This window comes from Gallinula chloropus (assembly GCF_964237585.1).
Source record: "Gallinula chloropus genome assembly, chromosome: 6".
NCBI lineage: Eukaryota > Metazoa > Chordata > Aves > Gruiformes > Rallidae > Gallinula > Gallinula chloropus.
Genome location: NC_140091.1, coordinates 6,743,036 through 6,764,307, shown reverse-complemented (window position 1 = coordinate 6,764,307; position 21,272 = coordinate 6,743,036). Strand labels below are relative to the sequence as shown.

The 21,272-nt window shown below is 47.3% G+C and overlaps 2 protein-coding genes across 2 annotated transcripts; both read right to left on the bottom strand.

Moving 5' to 3' along the window:
• Positions 1–10,834: 10,834 nt before the first annotated feature.
• TXNDC12 (thioredoxin domain containing 12) lies at positions 10,835–21,095 on the bottom strand. The gene is made up of 7 exons (XM_084265979.1): positions 20,812–21,095; positions 18,607–18,667; positions 13,582–13,634; positions 12,911–12,984; positions 12,285–12,354; positions 12,111–12,194; positions 10,835–11,665 (listed from the first exon to the last, which is right to left on the bottom strand). Exons 1-7 carry the CDS (start codon positions 20,897–20,899, stop codon positions 11,586–11,588), a joined length of 510 nt encoding a protein of 169 aa, XP_084122105.1. The 5' UTR covers positions 20,900–21,095; the 3' UTR covers positions 10,835–11,585.
• On the bottom strand, positions 16,024–17,636 carry KTI12 (KTI12 chromatin associated homolog; the record flags this gene model as incomplete). The annotated part of the gene is made up of 1 exon (XM_084266094.1): positions 16,024–17,636. One exon carries the CDS (start codon positions 17,634–17,636, stop codon positions 16,914–16,916), a length of 723 nt encoding a protein of 240 aa, XP_084122220.1. The 3' UTR covers positions 16,024–16,913.
• Positions 21,096–21,272: the final 177 nt, after the last annotated feature.

Genomic DNA, 21,272 nt, shown 5'->3' with positions numbered 1-21,272 from the left:
CAGAAGATACAGAGAAAAATATTTAACATTACAAAGATCTCCCCTTCTAAAGGGGAGCCACTCACTGAGCCCAGCTCAGCTCCCTCCCAAAGTACGCATGGAACAAGAGACTTACATCCTTCTTTATGCCCTAAAGGGCGGATGTGGAGATTTCCGGATTTCCCTGAATATTCCATTGAGTTTGGGAATCCCAGGGGCCAGCAATTTCTGGGCACACAGAACTGCTGAGGCTGACCCTGCATCCAGCCCTGTCTCCAGAGAACAACGGGAGTCTCACCATCATTAAACCCTTGCTTCCTGTTACAAACATCGCAGGGATGGCTGAGATAACAGCTTTCAGTCCTCTTCTCATCAGCTCTCCAGCTGTGTAGTTCTGCCTCAGTTTCTCCAAGAGGAAACTGGCAATAGTGGAACACTTCCAAGTGTCTCACTGCTGACTGTACTGCAGTAGCAGCGACATAAAAGCACTCAGAGCAGCAAACAAGGCAATTCTGTACTAACGCTGCTACAATACATGTGACTGCTGATCCTTCTCTAGCTGGAAGGTAGGGCACAGCTAAGTTCTGCTTTGGGATACAGGCCTCCACGGAAGGAGCCATGACCTCCCACTGTGGTGGAAGATAAGGCAAGTGGTATGATGGTACTTGTACTATCTGCAGCTGGAGTCAGGCCACATGCAGGTTGGGGTAGACACCTCTCCACCAGCATGCAGAAGACAGACTTACAGAGTTTTCTGCATCACTGGGTCCAAACCCTTCCATTTACAGATAAAAGCAAGCTGCTGTCCAGACCAAATCAGGCGTCCAAAGACCAGTATTGTCTTGTAGCAACCACCTGTAAACCAGAACCAGTGGAGACACAGCCAGCTCAGGAGGCCTCTGCAGTGCAGAGGAGGTCTGAATTGCTGCCTTTTGTCCTCCTCTGAGCAGAAAGTCTGTGACGAGCAAGTTATTTTCTTTCCCTGCACTATGACGTTCTCTGTGCTGTGAAGTAAGCCACCTGGTAACTGGGATTAGAACAAGCGCCCTCACAATTCCCATGTTTTAATTAGCTAATACTTCCAAACATAAGTCCTGTTGCTTACGTCAAAGATCGAATTCTGTGCTGCAGCAAGCTAAGCACACGTTTATGAGAACTAAGCACTGCAGAACTTTAAGCACAAGAAACCTTTTTACAGTGTGAAGCATACCTGAAGTGACCAGCACAGAACATTTCTCAACGTTAGCCATTGAGAAAACTGCATCAGAAAAATAAACTAATTCTTCAGGCTGAAGTAGTAACAGAGAAGAGGCATGGATTTACTGGGGAGGGCTAAGTGAACATGACTGCCCTTCCCTGGCACTAGGACCAGCCAGTGTGATGCAAGACCCTGAAACATGATGCTGTGACCTGCCCATTTTAATCTGGGACTGCATCAGATCGTGTGAAAATGAAAGTATGAAAAACCGTCTGAACCACATGCAAGTCAACTAACTTGACAATGACGACTAGCATGGCAATGACTATTACAGATATAGCTGTGCTGCACCTAGATTAATAACAATAGCACAAGCTACTGCTATTAAAACCTAAAGCTAGTAAGTCTTTTCCATTTGTTACCCAAAACATGCATCAGATCTGCAAAGAGAGTGGCACAGTTTTGTCGAAAGTTGAAAGGAAGTTTGATTAAAAGATTGGTTTATTTGCCTCTCTTATGACTTATATTATAAATAGTCCTGATAAAGCCATCCTGAAGGCAGTGATCAAACGAAGATCTCAGTAAATGCATATGCAAGTGCTTGCAGGGTAGCAAGCACAAACAATGGGACCAAAAAAAGAAAGTTTTTTAGTTATATGCTTATATATGGCACCATATGGATTTGATCTTGTACCAACTATAATCCAATATCACTGCTCCCACAATTTGGGGACAGATTCAAACACACAGATCAAGGCTATAGTTCCACTGACATCTTTGCCTTGGGGGAAAAAAAAGAACAACAACAAAACAAAAAAGCCTCAACCAAACAAACAAAAACCTAAACACCCCAAAGAACCCACTTAAAAGAGGAGGTTTATTTGAACCCAGAGCTAATTCGGGATACTATGAAGCCCAACAAACTGTTATTAGCGTAACTGAGTGCAGCTCTGAGTCAGGAAAGGGTGATGAGGAACAAAGCAGGAGAGACTGAAACCTGGTTTGCCTCCAAGGAAGTGCACAGAAACATGAATAGGCTTACATTGCCTTAGGCCAAGGGAAAAGTTAAGGTTAAAATTACCACCAAATCCCCTCCTTTTTTTTTTTGGTCAGGTTAATGTTAATTTAGGTCAGATCAACCCGATACACCGCACGAACATACCACTGCTCCTGCTGTAAGAAGGCAAGGACAGTGTGGAAACAGAACTTTGGGAGGCAAAAAGGTGGAAACGCTTATGCTGGTGTCAGCAATATTGCCTGCGATCCCACAGCACGACGTTACCATGTGCATTGGTCCACACTGCCTTGCTGCTAGCTTGCACAGCAGAAAACATGGAGGGGGGGAGAAAGCAGAGTCTCAGAACACATGGCAAAAAGACGACATGCACTTTGTACAGTGGAAATGGGAAGAATCAGAGAGCTTATACTTTTTACGAGTGAAATCAGAATGACCGATCTGTTTGGCTTTGTGCAGCAGGCTCCCTGCCTGCCGCTGTAGGGCAGCAGGATGCACACACAGCCCGCGCGTCCGTTCCTTCACCTGTTCGGCGAACCAGCAGGTCTGCGGGGGGGGGTGCGGGGGGTGTTCTGCAGCGAGCGCCCAGCGAAGCCGTGCACAGTCCAGCAGCAGCAGCAGGTCTCTCCCCTTCAAAGAGCAGCAACAACAGAAACAAGATCCTGCGTTTCCTAGCAGTTTGTTTTACTGCCCTACAGTTCTTGCTTCTAAGTGATGCAACTCCCCGAGGAGAAAACGACCGCCCAGGGTGACAGGAACTGACACGGGTTACACACCAGCTGGAAAACAGCCGGGAAGGCCCCGGTCTCCAGCCCCCCCACCCCCCCGCTCCGCTCAGGATATTTTAAAGATAAAGCAGTGCTATGTCACCTCTCATTGCTGATAAATATTTGTTTTAAAGAGGTAGCTGCTGGTACCTCCTCCTCCTCCTCCCCGCCGCTCCTGAGGGGAGCTCCCGCCTTTCGCCCCGCGCCCCGAGGGCGCAAAGCGCCATCCCGCCAGCCGGTGCCCGCCAGGCGCCCACCGGCAGCTCAGCCGCCGCCCGCCCCGCGGGGGCTCCTCGGGGCCGCGGCACCTCCCGCCACCCGCCCTGGCCTCCCGCCCTGCCCGCCGCCGTCCCGCAGAGCCCGGGAACAAACCCGACGCTCGGAGCCGAGGAGGACGAGCTGAGTTTTTCGGGGCGCGGCGGGGACGGTGAGGTGAGGCGCGGTTCCCGCTCCGCAGCGGGCGCCTGAGGGGGACGACGCCCTCACCGTTACTTCCGACGGGGACGGCTCAGCCCCGACGGCGCGCGCGCCCCGCCGCGAGAGGAAACCCCCCGCTCCACGGAGCCGCGGCTCTTACCTGAGGCGGAGGAGCGGCAGCGCCAAGACGAGCCGAGCCGAGCCGTGCGGGTCCCGCGGCCGCTGCTCGCGTGGCGGGACCCGCCCCCCCGCCGGCACCTGAGGCGGCCCCGGGGGCGGAGCCGCGGCGCGGCCGGGTTCGGGGGGGGCGGTCTGTGGCCAGGTTGGGACCGGCGGGCTTGGAGCGCGAAGGGGGTGTCTCGGCCGTGCGCGGCGCCGCTCTGTGCGGAATGGGCTGCCTGTGGACGGAAGGACGGATGGACGGACGGACGGAAAGGGCGGCAGGTGGCCCGAGCCCACCGGGGCCCTGTTCAGGTGCACCGCTCCCGGGGCCGTGCTCCCTGAGGCCCGTTCCCGGGGCTGTGCTCCCTGAGGCGCCGGTGGCAGGGAACGCCGCCCCAGGGTCGACCTGAACTTGCCAGTCTTGTTCCGGTCTGGAATTCACGTCAGCGGGACGGTTAACTCTGAAGCCTAATGATGGCGGCTGTGGCATCGGGAGCTACATCGCTACAGGTGAGAAGACAGAACGAGTGAGGCAGTGGCTGCGATCTCCCTAAACTGTTGCCTGAGGGAGGCCTGATGCAGTGGTTGTAGCAGATCCCTCTGTTTTTAAAATCTTACAATGAGACCGTGAGTTCAGAATCAGAGAGCAGCTTGTGGCCTGTCCCTTGCTGGGAAACTGAGGGAGCTTTCAGACGTGATGCCCTAAAGAAAGCAAACAAAATCATGGGCATTTTAAACACGTCTCTGACACAACTAATGAGGTGCTCTGTGGACAGCCAGCAAAGAAGGCAGCACGTTTTCCCACTGCTGGGCTTTAAACGAGTGCCTAAGCACAAAGATGATGTTCTTGATCGGCCCTGGGAGACGGCAGCCCCTTGTGATGGGAAGCTGGAGCTGGAGAGAATCTTCGAGGAACACCTCGCTGCAGACCAGAGATGCCATACAGCTTCTCCATTTTATTCAGGTCAGAGCTATCTCCCAGGTGGCTATTGATCGGGGGACAGTTCTACCCAGGTTCGGAGTGATTTTCTACCCTCTCCTAGTATGACGATGTTTATTGGCCATTGAGACCCCAATTAAAGTTACTGTTATATGAGCCAAGCCCTGATTTAAGCCTTAAGCAAGGTATCAGCTTTGTGTAGGCAAACTGAAATAATTGATACCATAACAAAATCCCAGGCTCATTACAATAGTTATTTCAAAGACAGCCTAACAGGCTTGTTACACCTACAGAAGACACCTACAAAAGTCTTTTTTAGCCCCTTGCAATCCTCTCATTGCACTGGGAAATGTGATTCCTGCCTTTTCCTGACTTCCACTCTACCAACACAGTGTCTCTGGTGATGGTGATAATGTTTTTCCCTCTGCCTGTTGCCTGATGCTCAATCCAGAAAAAGCACTGTGAGCCAACAGCCCTGTAAAGCTCCAACATGGAAAGCGAACAGTCATGGGCAGGCACCTAAACCTTTGATGCAAAGGGCATGTTATAATTTAGACTCAATTGGGCATCTGCTTAGCGATGGCCTGATTTAACACCCCATAACAAGCATGAAGACACTGTTCAGCCTCACTTCCAAAGGCATTTCTAGGTTTCATGCCTCCCCTGAAATGCCAGTGTTTATATCCAGCTGCACTGGAGCATTATAAAAGCCCTTTCCCCGTCAGAGCTGACCTAGAGAAGAAGGCATGCACCCAGGTAATTAGGAGACAGGGGATTTTGTAGTGATTTTTTCTGTCTATCATTTTGTTTAGCCACGTTTCTGTAATTTATGGACTGGGTATTGTTAGCTCTCCTAGTGCACTTTCCTTCCAGGATTTAATGTTGTACAGTCCTGAGTTGCTTACACAACTTCCAGTGAGGGACGTCTCTATTATTTTAGATTTATAGATGTGCCAACAAGGGAATGGAACTCCCAAAAGCCGATGTAGGTGGAAGGGAAGAGCAGATGTTAGGCTTTATCTTCTTTCCAGACATGTGCATCTATCTGACTCTCACAGCAGTTATGTGAGCGTATTTATCAAGCACAGTAAGCATACTCTACTATTCTCCCAATGTTTCTAATTCAAATTACTGCACAGTGCAATTGACCTAAGGAAACAATTTTAATCTTTTCAGTCCCATCTTCTCTAAAAACAGTATTTTTGTTTATTTCTTCACTTATTACTACAGCAAGAGCAGCACCAAAGCACTTAAATCAAGGATGATGATCTGCTATGTGCGATGCTGTAAGTGGTAATAATACTGATGGCCCTGAGAATAAAAGATCCATCATCTAAGCTCATGAAAAGCACTGGTCACACATAGCAAGATAGTATCTTTAAGAAACACAGCTTGCACACAGGGCAGTGGTTTCAGCTCGTTGCCAGCTGTTGCCCAGGGAAGCCAGGTGAAAACATGGCCAATTGCAAGGAAAAACCAAAATCCTACTTATTTGAACAGATAGCGCTCACCCAGGTGCTTCTTCACTTCAATGTGGAATTAACAGCACGTATGCCCCATACTGTGTCCCCAAGACATATGCGAATTTCATTCTCTTTTGACAGGATTAATGCACTAAAATCCTTACCAATTGAGTTTGAAAATGGTTCATAATATTAGAAATAACACAATAAAATGATATTAAAATTTTACTGTGCTGCCAATGTAGCTTCTTTTATGCACAGCATGTTATCTTGTGTCCTGAAGCACGTTCAGAAAGCAGGGAGAACATCTGCAGTTCTTACCCATTAATATTCCTGCAGTTCATCTACCTATGTCATGCTGTGCAAGGGCAAAATGATCCAGAAATGAGTATATATACCAACAAAAGATCTTTAACCAGCAACCAGTTAGCCATGGCCTTAGCCAGATTCAGTCCGGACTGCTGTGGCCCTGCAGCCCGCCCCCAGATCCTGTGGCCCTCACTCCCTCACCCTGGCTTGGAGTGGAAGCAATGGGATTGTGCCCTTTTGAGAAGGGGGAAACTCTAAAATCTTCCCTTCATCCCCCATGTTATGGTGGGGACATGGGAAATGGAGGAGGAGACACCTGTGTTGGTTGGAGGAAAGCAGGGCATGGGACCAGCTCAGAAACGCTCAGTTTTTTCACAGTACCCCCCCCCCCCGCCAGTGATCCCACAGCTGGGATGTACCCTGCCTGCTCCCCACAACTTGCCTGATGGCCCTCTGTGCCCTGACCTGTGACAAGTGCCGTCACAGGGTGCTGTGTAACAGCCTCTCCTGCTGTTCTGCGTCAGAACCTGGAACACTGTAAGCACAGGTCAGCCAGTCCGAGCTTCCAGCACACTTACCAACAGAGAAGTTTGGGGGCTCTTTTTTTTGGTGTCCCTATCTGAAGGAACCTACCGCAGGTTTAGCCATTATGGAATTGTGCCATGACGTCTGTCACAGACTGGAGAGGGTCACACAGATCTTGGACCCTGCCCTCACTGCCTGTGACTGGGCACAGAAACCAGGTGTCTGGAGATTCCTCCTCCTTGGGGCATGCTGACGTGGTGGCACTGGGCTGGCGCAGGGAGAGTGAATCAGCACCTCGCGTAGGGGTGGTGCTCCCTGGACAATGGCAGGCCTGGGAACTGTACCCAGCCACTCCTTATGCTAGGCAAACTTTGAGAGGAAAAGCAAACCAAGTTTATTTGACTAAGTGCTCAGCAAATCAGCATCTGTTTCATGGAGGAAGAAAGGAGAAATGAGTTAATAGGCCAAATAGTTTTGAGACAAAGTGACTTTTACCATTTTGACAGACCTTCAGGATCGTTTCCTGGTTCCTTCCAGGCAGCCAGCTCCCCTGTGCAGTTAGCCCCAAAGACAGCTTACATATCTGTCTGGAAGTGGGATGCAACCTTTCAAATAAACTTCATCCTTTGATTTTGCTTTCTTTGAGATGACCATGTACTTGAAGTGAGGTTCCCTGTTTTATCTCACTCCCTGGGTAGAGTTCTGCTCCATGTAATTCCACAGTTACTGCCTTCTGAATCTCCATCCTCAGATCTCAAGTTTTGATCCATGTATAGCCACCGTTGTTAAGGAATAGCCCCGGAGTGGTTCTCCTGGTTTGCCAAACCCAACCAAGCATAAGACTGGGTCAGCAGCAGATAAATATCACAGCATAATGCAAATGCCTCTACTCTTGCCAAAAGTTAAGAAAAGTTTCATCACCTCCGAGGCTTACGACCTTGCATTCAAATGGATTTAATAGTATCTCACTTCAGAGCTATTCATTACACAAGCTGTCAGTGAGGACAATGAATGAAGCTCATTAGCAGTTTGATACAGGCTAGATATGATGGCAGACAAACAGCCATGGGGACAAAAGTGCAGTACTAAACTCAGCATGCCAGGGTGACAGACAGGACACTCTGGCAGTGCTGGCATTCTTGGTTGTTGCACTTTTGTTCCCTACTGCTAAGCACAGCAAAGGAAAGGTTTCCTGAGGCTGACTCTTCCTTAAAGCCTGTTCAGCCCCAGGTGTACAAAGCAACCTCTGCTCCCCAGCAACCAGATGGCTAGCTGCAATCCAGTCACTCTCTAATTAACTTGAGGTGTTTTTTTTCCTCTGTGGGTTGTTTCTGGAAGAAAGGAAGCTGACAGCATGTTTGTTTATGTGAGATTGATTTGGCCTGGCAGTTCCCTGGGTCTACACTAAGAATTTTGAAGTGTCTTTGGGTTTTGCTGTTACCATAAAAGGAGTAGAAACTGAGAATCCAAGTGGATTTCTGGGATGCATCTAAAGAAGTTATGTAAGTAAGCAGGTTTACTGCAAGTCATATGCAGGTGGGCAGCACGCAAACCAAAACTGATGGGGGCAATCTAACCTGAGGCCTTGGTTACTGCACTTACCGCACTGTTGAGCTGCTGCTGTTTAGAATCCACTTTAAATGCAACTGCAGCAACCACTGACCTGTAAGCAGCTCCTCCAAACCCTGTGGAGTCGCATGCATAATGTTACACAACATACATACAGCAGCTGTTGGCTAGAAGGGTCACGATGTATCCCTCTGCAAAAAGACAATGCCAACCAGCAGTATTGCCTGATTAAACAGCAGAGGGGTACAAAGAATCTGCGTTAGGAGTTTGCAACTAAAATGTGTAGGTATAAAACTAACAGATACATAAATATGTAAATATCAGATCGAAAGTAAATCCACCCTGTAATCCAGAGGTAGGGAACAGCTTTTACACTGGTTAACTAGCTGCCCCTAGCAGTCAAGCTGTGGCAGCATCTATGTCATATTCTCCAGAACCCCAGCTAATCGCCAAGGAGGCCAGCAAGTGCCTAGCTGCATCGTGCTGCAGGGGAAAAAAGCATCTAGAAAAGAGCAAGTAGATGGGAGGGTGCAGAAGCCGTACCAGCTCACCATGTCTGAACACACAGAGGGTAGGAAGGATTAGAGGGAAAGGAAGCAGCCAAATAACAAAGGGAAAAAAGATTATGCAAATCTTTTATTTTTCTTCAGAAGTAGCAAGGCATGAAGTGCTGAAGGAGACACATGAGAGAAGAGGTGAAGGAGAATCATTTGCAATCAGGATGGTCTCAAATGTAAAGGATGGAGCGGATCTGCCACTGAAGGGAGATCTCTCCTGATGAAGAGCTTCTTAAAAATTACTTTGAGGCTGTGTTGTTCATCGGGGAATTTTGCAAAGAAAGGGACAAATGACATACCCCTCACAGGCTATAATTTCACTGCAGAGGTAAGATAAGGGCAGAACTGCTGCAAAAGCGTGCCTGGAAAATCGCAGAGGTGCACTCTGCTATTTTACAACAGATACTGCTTTTTTAAAAATTATTATTTGTTGAATCATATCCCAGATGAACAAGCAGAGTCCGAGTCCTCCCCCTGGTGGCAGGTAAAGAAAGATGTAGCAGTGATTTTTTACCGTCATGTCAATCTGAGGCTATAAATTAAACAATGACCATCAGACAGGACCTATTTTTTATTAGGTCAACTGATACAGTGGGGAAACATACAAACAAACAAAAAAAGAGGCAATTCTGCAAAAGAAATTCTTTTTCAGGGCTTACATAGAATTATTTACTTGAAGGCTGATACAACTTGAGAATAGCTGCCGAGTTCAATTTCATGGTTAATAGATTAAACAATCTGCAAGAGAAGCAGAGGATAAAACCTGTAGAATAACTTCTAGTAGCTGAGCAGGATAATTGTAATGTGCAATAATCCTATTATTTCCACTGAGTCCTTGTATTTTAGAGCCAAATTGAGTTTTGGTGTCTAAAATCCCTTAAAGGCAGACTGGTCTGGAAAGTAAAATTCGTAACACTACTGAGTTATAACTTGTCTACTGAGTCCAGTATAAATGGACTCAGTAGACAAGTTGGGTTTATTGCATCCAACCATTTTCCCCAACTAATGTCCTCAGATGGCTCTTAGAAAATTATCTGTAGAAAATTACCTGTGTTAGTTATGGGAAGTTGGGGTAAATGCCTTTTGGATAGATATTTTTTCTTTAGATGGCTAGTCTGGTGGATGAGGGGGGAGCAGTAGGTGGTAGTTATTTTGGCTTTACTAAGGCTTTTGACCCTGTCTCCCATAGCATCCTCATGGACAAACTGATGAAACACAACCTAAATAAATAGGCAGGTCCTCACAGGTGGATGGAAAACTGGCAGAACCGCTGGGCTGACTGGGGATTTTCACTAGTGGTGTACCCCTGGGGTGGTTAATTTAACACCTTCATTAACAAAATTCCCCTCTCCGCAAACTGGCAGATGCTACAAAACTGGGGAAGAGTAGTTGGTAACCAGATGGCTGTACTGCCATTCAGAAGGACCTCAACAGGCTGGAGAAATGGGAAGAAAGTTCAAGAAAGGGCAATACAAAAGCCCTTCACCTGGGGAGGAATAACCTGTGCACCAGTACAGGCTGGGGCTGACAGTCTGGAAAGCAGCTTTGCAGAGGAGGACATGGGAGTCCAGGTGAATGGACGGACCATGAGCCAGCAATGCGCTCTTGTGGCAAAGGCAGCCAACAGCACCATGGCTGCACTAGGAAAACTTACCAGCTAGTCAAGAAAAGGTGATTTCCACCCCCTCCTTTTTCTTTTAATTTCTAGTAGAGGAACAATAGGTATTATCCTGCCCTCAACAGTGTAGGTAGTAAAAGAATGGCCGAACTGTAAGTGCACAGAAAAACAACTGTTGTATTTTAGCTTTAAAAAGGAGAAACCTTCAGCTATGACATTCAACAGTAATAACCACTGCTTCATAAACAAAAGTATATTCCCCCATCCTTAAGACCAGAAAGCTATGCCCTTTACCAGAAAACACTGTCTGCATGCTTACGTTTAAAAAGGTTTAATTTTTCACCCTGGTACAAAAATACAGTACAATGTGATGGCAAGGCATCCGCCAAAAAACATTCCAAGAATAAAAGGGGAAACCCCATAAAGCTTCAACATAACCCACCCTCACTTCATAAAACAATCAAAAGGTGAGTGCACAATAAAGAAGTAAAATTGCTGCCCAAAGGCAAACACAGATGAATCACACACAGTTTTACACAGAAATCTGTTTGCAGAGCTAATAATTTCACATGCTACTTGGACATTCATGAAATTTATTCTACGTGGCTTAGTGGCAGAATTTATGGTTTGGGATGTCTAAAAAACACCTGACCCAGGAACACACCCCATTCATAGGAGTCCCCAGTAAAAACAATGGGATCACATAATACCAGTGAGAAATGAGGGATCCAACCCTGATTGAATGTCAAAATGTTGGTTACTTCTCATTTTTCCAGTCACATCATTCGTCTTCAGATGTTTTGCCCTACACCCTTCCCTTTTAACACCAAATATTAGTGTGTTTGCCCATTACCTAGTTGCAAATAACCATTACAGTACAAAGTGCCAGGCAGAGGAGAGAGAACGCTGTAACTGATGCATGTGTGTGAACTCCAAACAGGGTTTTAACCTAACATTGTTGACAGGAGAATGATGTCCCTCCAGTGCATCTACATTCTTGGTCTGTTTCATCGTTTCCTTTTTGACTTTCGAAGTGATGGAAAAGCATCATTCAGTGTATTCATCATTATAGTTCATCTCCCAGGTGTTTTTGTTTGTAAGCATCACCTGTTAGCTTCTCTTGAGCCTCCTTCATCCCATGGACAACTAAAAGATTAGATAGAGACAAACCAACTATTAAACTCAAGATGAAAACATCAAGGTGGACTGGTAAAGAAAGGATTTTAAAACAACAGAGTTACAGAATGTATATCTACAGATTAATCTGTGGGGGAAAGAAAAAAAGCCAGTTCTGTGCCCTTTTCCCAACTATCTGTAGCTGGATCTTGTGAATTGCAGGATTTTCCATGCCACAGCTGGAGACCAAGTTTAGGTCCTACAGACATTAGGGAGCTATTAAGGTGACTCATGATGCTAAATATGGTTCCTCAGAGCACAAGAGAACCACTCACTCACACCGTATCTCACAGCTCCCAGCTACGCTGTAAGGTATCATAATTTTCTCCACTCAAAAGTGAAGTGAGCCCCTTGCTCAGGACACACACAGAGCTTCACCTCACTAAAAATGCACTTCAGGCTCCTTTACACATACCTTGATCAGCATTGGTGTAGAAATACTTGTAGCTGGGGTTTCCTTTCCCATTTATGATTTCTGGGTGGACTTTTCCAGTGGGGTCTGTGAAACAAGAAACCAAACCAGGAAATTTAGGTGGTAACAGTAAGAACAGAAGCCTGGGAGTAGATAGGACAGGTCTGGATGTCTTACCCATGAAAAGGATTCTGGGAATATAGCCTCCATCAGGACTAAAGGCTTCATCCTTTGGCTCTTCATCATCCTACCAAAGCAAGACAGAAGAAAGGGAACATATTAGCAAGATATCTAACAAAACACAGCACTCATTTTAAAAGAAACAAGCTATTTCCTTCAGATTCCATTTACTCTGAGCAATTTACATCTTGAACAGCCACTAGGTAACTGCAGCATCTTCCACTGTCGAAGAAAAGAAAGTTATTTTTACCTAAACAAGCATAATTTGTGAAAATAATCGCACTGTTTTTCTGCTCTGTCAATTTGCATTAAATGCTCCACTTTGGTGTAGGAATGTTTGATGTTTCATGGGAGAATGAATATAAATTACTGTGGCAATGGAATGGCACGAGGTGCAGATTGTTAAAGAGACAGTGGCACAGAGCCACGTTTATAAACACAATATAAATAACCACAATGAAGAAAATTCTTTTTAAAACAATCAGCTGTATCAATCAATCCCAAATAGCTATTCAGGAGTGCAGGATTTAGGAGGCACACAAACAGGATGCAACCAACTAAGTAGGATTCCTAATGCTTAATTTCTAGGCAGTAACATGGATACAAATCAGAGAGCAGCCTACCTCAAGGTTGACCATAACAAAATTATGGGCAAGTTCAGAGATCTCCTTGGATTCAGCAAACTTTGGCTTTAAAGCTAATTAAAGGGGGGAAAAAAGAGAGGTGTGTAAAGGCAGCGGAAAAGATTTCAGGTTTTCAGGTCAGCATCAAAATCTCAACTTCATTCTTCCCTCTGGAGAGCTGGTACTTTTCAAAAAGCTGTGAGTAACTGCACTCTGTGTGTCAGACCACTCACACCAGCCTCAGAACAGTAGGTAACTGAAGCAGTCTTTGCTGGGCAGCCATGTGATGAAGCCTGGCCAACAGACATACGCAGTCATAGTTGAACCAAAGGGATAGAAGCAAAAAGCTAGCTTGCTGCAGCCCACTATTCTCACTCAACTAGCCCATCCTCTGAGTTTAGCCATTATGCCCAGCTTGTTCGTTTGCAATACTGAAAGAGACAAAGAACCACCAGCTGAAAGTAAGGGAATTTACACTGAACTCATAAAGATCACTCACTCTGTTCCAATTCTTATAGCCAACTGCAGAAGAAATTGCAGGCACTACAGAAATGCTACAGAAAAGCTACTATAAATAGCTACACTGCTAATGCAAAGTTCATGTTTCTCATGGTTACATGATCTGTATACAAAAGTTTGTTTCAGCAAGTTCTGGTATTAAATACACTTACCTTTGCATGCTCCACACCAAGACTTGTGAATGATAACCATAAGAGGCAAACCACTAAAAAAAAAAAAGGAAAACTGTCAAAAAAAAGCTTAAGAGTTCAGCCTCCAAACTGACCTCTATTACATATACATGTTAACAGTCAAGACTTTTACAAAAGCTAAATGTAAGAGAGAACTAAGAGAGATGTAAAGAGAGTCTGTTGTATGCTAAGGTTATCTCACAAAAAGTTTCCCCTATCATAAAACATATATAATAATAATTTATGATAACTGCCAGACTGTAACTGCTCATGTAGAAGAGGGGACTTTCCCTTAGGAAGATTTGCTCTCACTAGTTTATATTTATCATGTCATTTCCTTACTGGAAATGGTTAGTGACACCAGCTGTTTGGAAGATCTCAGGATGGATGTGGCCACTTAAGACAATCCAGTGGATGACAGGCACACATCCACCCTTCTCCCCACTATGGTGCATGTTTCCCTCACCTCCTGTGACTAAGACCCTCCACTGAACAATGATCACACACAAGCAGCCAGCAAACCCTCCGGCAGCCAGGCTAGTTTCCTACCTGTTGGTATGCTGAAACAAATCTGTGACAAGTGCCAGGACCGAGAAAGACCAGGGGCCTGTGTGGAACTGTGGTCTCCATAAAGTGCAATGCAAAAGGACCAGTTATTCTTCACAGAATCACAGAATTTTTGGGGTTGGAAGGGACCTCCAGAGATCGAGTCCAACCCCCCTGCCACAGCAGGTTCCCTAGAACAGGTTGCACAGGTCAGTGTCCAGACAGGTCTTGAATATCTCCAGAGGAGACTCCACACCCCCCTGGGCAGCCTGTCCCAGGGCTCTGTCACCCTCACTGTGAAAAAGTTCTGCATATTGGTTATTCTGTCTCTTCCCAAATAATTCACATGACCTTTACTACCTATCTTACCCAGAGGTTAAGTTTCCATTGCTCTGAGATACATTTCACTTCACCTTGTTCTTTAAAAAGCCCTTCAGTGTTTCACCTTCTGACAAAGTCTAGCTTACCAAGCCCAACTTCACTAAGCTCCTTTATAACATATTCAGGCTGCATTATGTGATTAGACAAAGAGGCCTTAAGAACATTACACATTCCACGTATTTCCTGTTGTTAGTGCTGGTGATCCAATTAGTCTACCACTTCACTGCTCCTGACTATTTAGCATTAATTTTACCTTTCTAACAAGAAAAGTGATACAACTACCGTTTTGTAGCTGTTGAGCACATCCAGGTAGTACAACACTTACTGCCACACTCTGGAATGTGGAATTCCTTACCAACACTTCCATTGTTTCTATCATCCAACAGCTGAAAGCTGACTAGGGCAATAGAAAAGACTAAGAACACAACATTGTGAATCTCATCCCTTTTTTCTTACCAATAAACCCATTAAGATATGGAATAATACCCAAGGGAAGCTGGTAATAGTGACATAGCTTCCAAAAGAGTAAGAACAGCCTAAAACTAGGTTAAAGAAAGGAAGGAATATACAGCAAAACTACTATATAGATACATCTTTCAGGATATGCCAAGCAAAGCAAACTGCAAGCTTTCTGCTACTGTGAACTCCTGTCACCACATTAGGGGTTAAAAATAAAATTTTCACACAGAAACTACAAACACCTAATTGCAGCAACTGTATTAATTACTAGCTGAACTGATATATGAGTTTTTCTGTAGCTGTAGATAGATACTAAAGGAAATCTCTACTTAGCAGAATCCAGCTAAGGCCTTCAGAACCAGGGAAGGGTGGAGAGGAAGCTGTTAACATTTAGAGTAGTTCAAACAGCGCTCTGCTGTTTACAGCTAACTGGTCTTATTATCTTTACATAGGACTCTGTTTGCATTAACGAGCAAGAATACACAGTTCCCTAGTAAAGTTTGTATTGCATCAGCACCCTGATGATAAAACCCCCACTTTTTTCCCCATTGCTTTTCCATACAGTACATGATTTTGCCTCTTTCTTGAGGAGAGGCTGACTTAAGTCTGGAAATACTGTTCTTATCACCAAGGATCTGTGCTTTATGTTGGAAGATTTCAATCATCTGGTAATCAGTACAGTAACACACTTTTTTAATGTTAAAGAGAAAATTTCAAAGCAAATTTTAAATGGAAGCGAACAGTTGTGAAATACCAACTTTTAGTGAGAACTCACAGAAGTTTTCAGATACTGAATGTGTTCTTTTAGCTTTATTCTCTTCACTTGGTCTGATAAAATAAACTTAATTGCATCAAAACATTTTTGTAGTAATTTCTCAGTTCTGCAATGCATAAATCCACCTAGCAGCCAGTACGTCTGATAAACAGCCACTGTAACTGAAGTGCCCCTTCCTGCCCTACTTCACCATTTCCTCCCAAGTAGTGCTACACATACAATTAAAAAAAGCCCCACAATTTAATAAAATGAGGGATGACACATCCAACAGAAAGCAAAAAGTTTATATAAGAAAAAAATGAAATTATTTGAAACCAAGTGCAAAACTAAGTTACCCATCGCAGCTGGTACAGACTTAGGGGAGAGTTTCACCCAGACTGACACTGTCATTTTAGCTCATTTTTTCCTATGAGAGCACTCATTCTTAAACTATTAGTGTTTTTGAAGACTTTTAATGATGACCTTGCAGAGAAAAGTCTCAGTGAGCTATTTCAATAAAACAGTTCTGCAGATAAATTAAGACTTCACTCCACTGAAGGCACACATTTTATTGTTAAACCTGAAACAGAGAGGTTTGAGTTTGCTAAGCCACCACCCTTCTGTAGTGCAGAGTTTGCAATCCATCTCTTGGGTTCAGTAGGTTTTTTTCAAACAGTCATATCCTAGAGATATAGCCTGTTCCAGTTCTGGACCTGAAGTCTTTTCTGCAAATTGACATTATCTGGAGACAGCATTGGAAAAGCAATTATCTTATTCAAGATATATATATATGCCAATGCAGAGGAGACAAGTTTTCCCTATTTTTGGGGCTTTCATGTTCAGATAATATTTGATAACAGGGGTTTATGTCTCCATAGGAGACTTTGCTTGCTTGGAGATGCAACAGTAGCCCTCCTTTTCAGAGGATGCAAGTGGGTAGAATGCGGGGGTGACGGAACAGTATCCCTACAGATCCTCTGAGCAATAGAGCTTGCTCAGCTGCTGCAGTGACATGGCATCCATCTTCCCAGGGTTGCTGTTGCCCCATGATTTATTCAGCAATAGGTGGGACCCAAGCTCCATGGGGTCTGTGGCTGGAAGGCATGTTCAGACTGTCACGAGTACTTCAGGACCGGACCACGTCCACTGCTGCGCGTGGCACAGGTGGCGGGGCTCACTGGATGCTGCGGCTCAGGTACTGCAGGAACATGCTGGCCAGCTGGGGCAAGTTTTCATCACTGGGCTGCATCTTGGTGTAGCTGATAAACTGCCTCCGCAGACGGCTCAGCTCGGCCATGCTCACGGGCCGGTTCAGCACCAGCCCTTCAGCGACGCCGGGGACCCGGACCACCTCCCCGGGCTGCGCCCCGCTCCTCTGGGCGGCCATGACAGCAGCCAGCACCTCCTGGGTGACGCGGTCGAGGTGGTGGAGGAAGCTGGTGGACTGCAGGGGCTGGGTGCGGGTGGCGCGGTGCGGCGGCGGCGGGGCGCTCTCGAAGAGGGCGGCGCGGATGTCGTCCAGCGGCAGCGGCTCCTCCCCGTGCACCGTGAAGAGCGGCCGGTCCCAGCGATTACACGGGTCGGGGGCCTCGAAGGGCGGCTCGTCGGGGCGGCCCGGGCCGCCCGCGCAGTGCAGGAGGCAGCGCGCCGTGCCCGCCTGCCGCGCTGTGCAGTACAGCTCGTAGCGGATGCTCCGCACCTCGTTGCCCGCGTCCACGATCACCACGTCCCGCCGGCTCAGCAGCCGCTCCACCTCGGCCCGCAGCGCCGACCGCCCGCCCTCCGCCTCGGCCACGACGTGCACCTGCCGCTCCGGCCCGCCCAGCGCCGCCCGCAGCTCCGCGGCCCGCCGGCTCTTGCCGCTGCCCGGCCGCCCGCACAGCACTACCAGCGGCATCCTACCGTCGCGCCCACCTCACCGTCGCCCTGACCCGGACGGCGATAGCGACTGCTTCCGCTCGGGTCACCCACCCGCCCCCGTCGCCCGGGCAACCCCGGTTCTGCGCCGGATCCGCCCTGGCGTGAGGCTCCCGCCGTGCCGCCGGCAGCCGCGGATATCCACCCTCTCCCGGAGCGCCTCGCAGCCCCCGCTCCTTCCCGGGCTCGGGGCAGTGCCTGAGGCGGCTCAGGGGCGGCGGGGGAATCGCCTGTCTCCCGGACACGTCCGGCACTGGGTCGCTGTCCCGTTTAAAGGCGCGATCGGACTACGGTTGTTGCCAAAAGGCAGCCAGTGGCCGCATGAACACTGGATCCCCACCCTCACCGACAAGGAACTCAAAAGCACGATGCCTCCAGCATCTCAGACACATCCAGATTGTACTATTTATATTTACAGTCTAATTTAACGCCTTGAAAGTCCCTAGCCCACTTGCTCTGATGCATCTCACTTGCTGCACAACGGACAACTCTGTATAACTTAATGTCCTGACTTCAGGCCAGGCTTGGAACAAAAATCTGCTTTTTGGGTTTTCTTACCTTCTTTTTGGTTGTCTTTTGGTTTTATTTTTGCCACACCTGCAGTTGGCTAACACTCAGCTGCTGCTGAACTCAAATCAATAGGTCAGCATTTTGCTCCAGCAAGGAAAGGAGAGATGCACTATGCCCATCCCTTGCTCCGGGGCTGCTGCTGAGCAGAAAAGCTCATCCTGCCTAAACCTCATGGTAAAGTTCATTTAATTAGACTGATGTGATTAAACCTGGGTGGTGCCTCAGCAAAGTTAACTCTCCAAACAACTACAGGGATCTGAAGTCTCCTAAACCACTTTCTTGTTTGTTAATAATTTTTATGTAGTTAAATTAGGGATTTATACAGAATCTTTGTGAATGCTTTTAAAGACACTTGTCGGTCTTAAAGCTAGGTAACATACCTGGCTGCTGCCTCTTTCTTCCCATCTTCTAGTGTTCTCCAATGAATGTGATCTCCAAAACCTGCCAGAGAGAAGGGTTTATAAATGCTGCATAATTTAACATGTCAAATAACAGATGAAAATTGCCCAACTCTTAAGAATATTTTCAACTCATCTTACATATTTTTAAAGCAAGCTCTAATCCCCCAGTCCTTGAAAGACTTCTGCAAATATTCACAACCTACATAATCTTATGAGGAATCCCACTGAAATTAATGAATAAAAACATATCGTGTTAATTAATACTTTTATATATATGAAAATGGCACCAATATCCCCTAAACAGAGATTACAAATGATTACAATTACTTCTGATTATTCACTGTTCTTCTTCAATCTGTGATCATCTATTAACTGATTGGTGACAAACATGCCAGCTTTTGGGTTCCTAAATGCTAAAGTGAAATTTAAAAATTCATAGGCCAACATATGATCACTAAAACTATTATGCTACGTATTACTGCTGATGCTAATATCATCAAAGTGTGAGAAAGAATGCCATCACACACATTTCTGAATGTTACAGTGACTGAATGATGCAGGATACATTTTTATCCCTTACCCAGACAGCAAGTCTTGTTACGTCAGTTGAGGAATGAGTGAGCAAGCATACGTTTAAAAACTGCAAGGCAGGGATTGCCAGGTTTTTTGACCCTGTAGCCAACACAGCACTAATTCACATGGCCAAAAGCCACATGGAAAGCCCAGATGAAGGAGATCCAGGAACTGTTCATAAGGGAACTCCCCTGCAAGACCTCCTCAGAGATGCTGTGGTGTCAGTAACACTGGGCTGTGCTGGATGACCAAGCATCAGCCTCAGCTTGCCCCTTTCCAATGCTGAGGGTTTGGAGTGCCCAGAGTGCTGCAAGGGCAGATTTCAGGAGCTACACAGGGGTCAGGAGCCACAGGCTGTCCAGTGCTGACACAGGGGAAAGGGGACAATGTCTCCAGTACACAACTATGGCAAACAAGTTGGAGAAAGCCAAGACCAGTGTCAGCATAACCTCATGACAGGGGAGGCGGGAGAAGCGCCTCAGGCCCAGCATCCGGGAAGTTTGAGCTGTTGGCACAGTACTTTTATTACCTTATCTTCTCTCCTGATATGAACAACTGTGAACATATATGATGCAACACATCAAATATTTGATTGTGCTAGCAGTAAGGTGGGGATGCCTTGTCCACGTCCAACCACACACACACACATCAGCTACGGACAGACACAAGGCTACGTCTGCACCCAGCCAAACGCAGCAGAGCAAAAAACAGTTGGGTTAGCACATGCCACGTTTACTCAGAACATTGAGACGTCAACCATTTCATTCTAAGGCCAACATGTTAAAACAGGGAAAACCGCCTGTTGTCCTACCTAGGAAATGCTTTTTGAAAGCTTTTTCCTTTTTTTGTAACTAAAACCCACTTCGTGGTGAGCTTCCATATTTCAGAAGCATCGCACAACGCATGACAGTGTGTTTCTTTTCAATGAAAGTCATCTGATGCATTAGCTATAGAACAAAAGGGGAAGGTCTGGGATCCACACCGCAAAGCTTCGCTGTCATTGATCAAACCGCGTTACTCCCAGCCTTGAAATGGAGATCTGTCGCTAAAGCAGGCTGAAGCCAGGGGCTACCCAGGGGGAAGCTCGGGGCCCGGGCACACCCTGACCAAGCCAGGCATTAGACATGGCAATTACACACGGAGGCCTCGGCGGAGCCGAGGAGGTGAGGAGCGGCCAGGAAGGGAAAGGGAACCCGAGGGCGGGAGGGAAGAGCCATTCATCGCTTGCCAGGAGCCAGCGGAAGATGCCGGCAGAGACTGGGCAGGGCTCCCGGGGCACCTCAGCACCAGGCGGGACACTTGAGGGGCAGCGCCCACTCCCCTCCGGCCTCCGTCACGTCAAAGAGGGGCTTCTCGAAAGGGAAACCCGGTTGGGTTTAGCCGGAAAAGAACCACAGCGGCAAAGACCGCTCAAACACAAAGCTTTTAAGTCTAAAGACACCGCTCTCCCCACAAGCCCCGGCGAAGTGCGGCAGCAGCGCCGGGCCGGCCCGGCCTCCCCGCGCCCCTCTCCCCACCGCCCGGAGCCCTCCACCTCCGCGGCCCAGCCCCGGCACACCCATTCACAGCAATGACAAAAAGTTGAAAGCCCGAAGAAAACGTTTGCCTGACCCCTTCCGAGCCCTTCCGCGGCGGAGGCTGCGGCGGCCGCCAGCACCAGGCACAGGCAGATGGAGGCTGCCGCGGGCTGAGCCTTCATGGCGTCGGCGCGGGCAGCAGCGGCACCCCGAGTGCAGCCCCTAAACCTCCGAGACGGGACCGGGACGGGACCAGTTTAGGTGATTTTTTTTTCCCTCTCTCTTTTTTTTGTCTCCCTCCCCCCTTTTTTTTTTTTAAAGCCCAGGAAGTGATGCGAGGCGGATGTGGGCGGTGCGCCGCCCGTACCTCTAGTCTCGGAGGTGCCGGGGGAGGGTGGAAGGGACGAGGCTGCTGGGGGGATAGCTGTCCTCGGCCCTCTGACAGGGCGTTCAGCTGTTTTCCCCTCGATCAGACCAAGCAGGTAGCCGTAGGCCTCTGGGGCAGGAGCGCCTCAGTCACAGCGGGGCTCCAAAACGCAGAACAAAATGACGGGT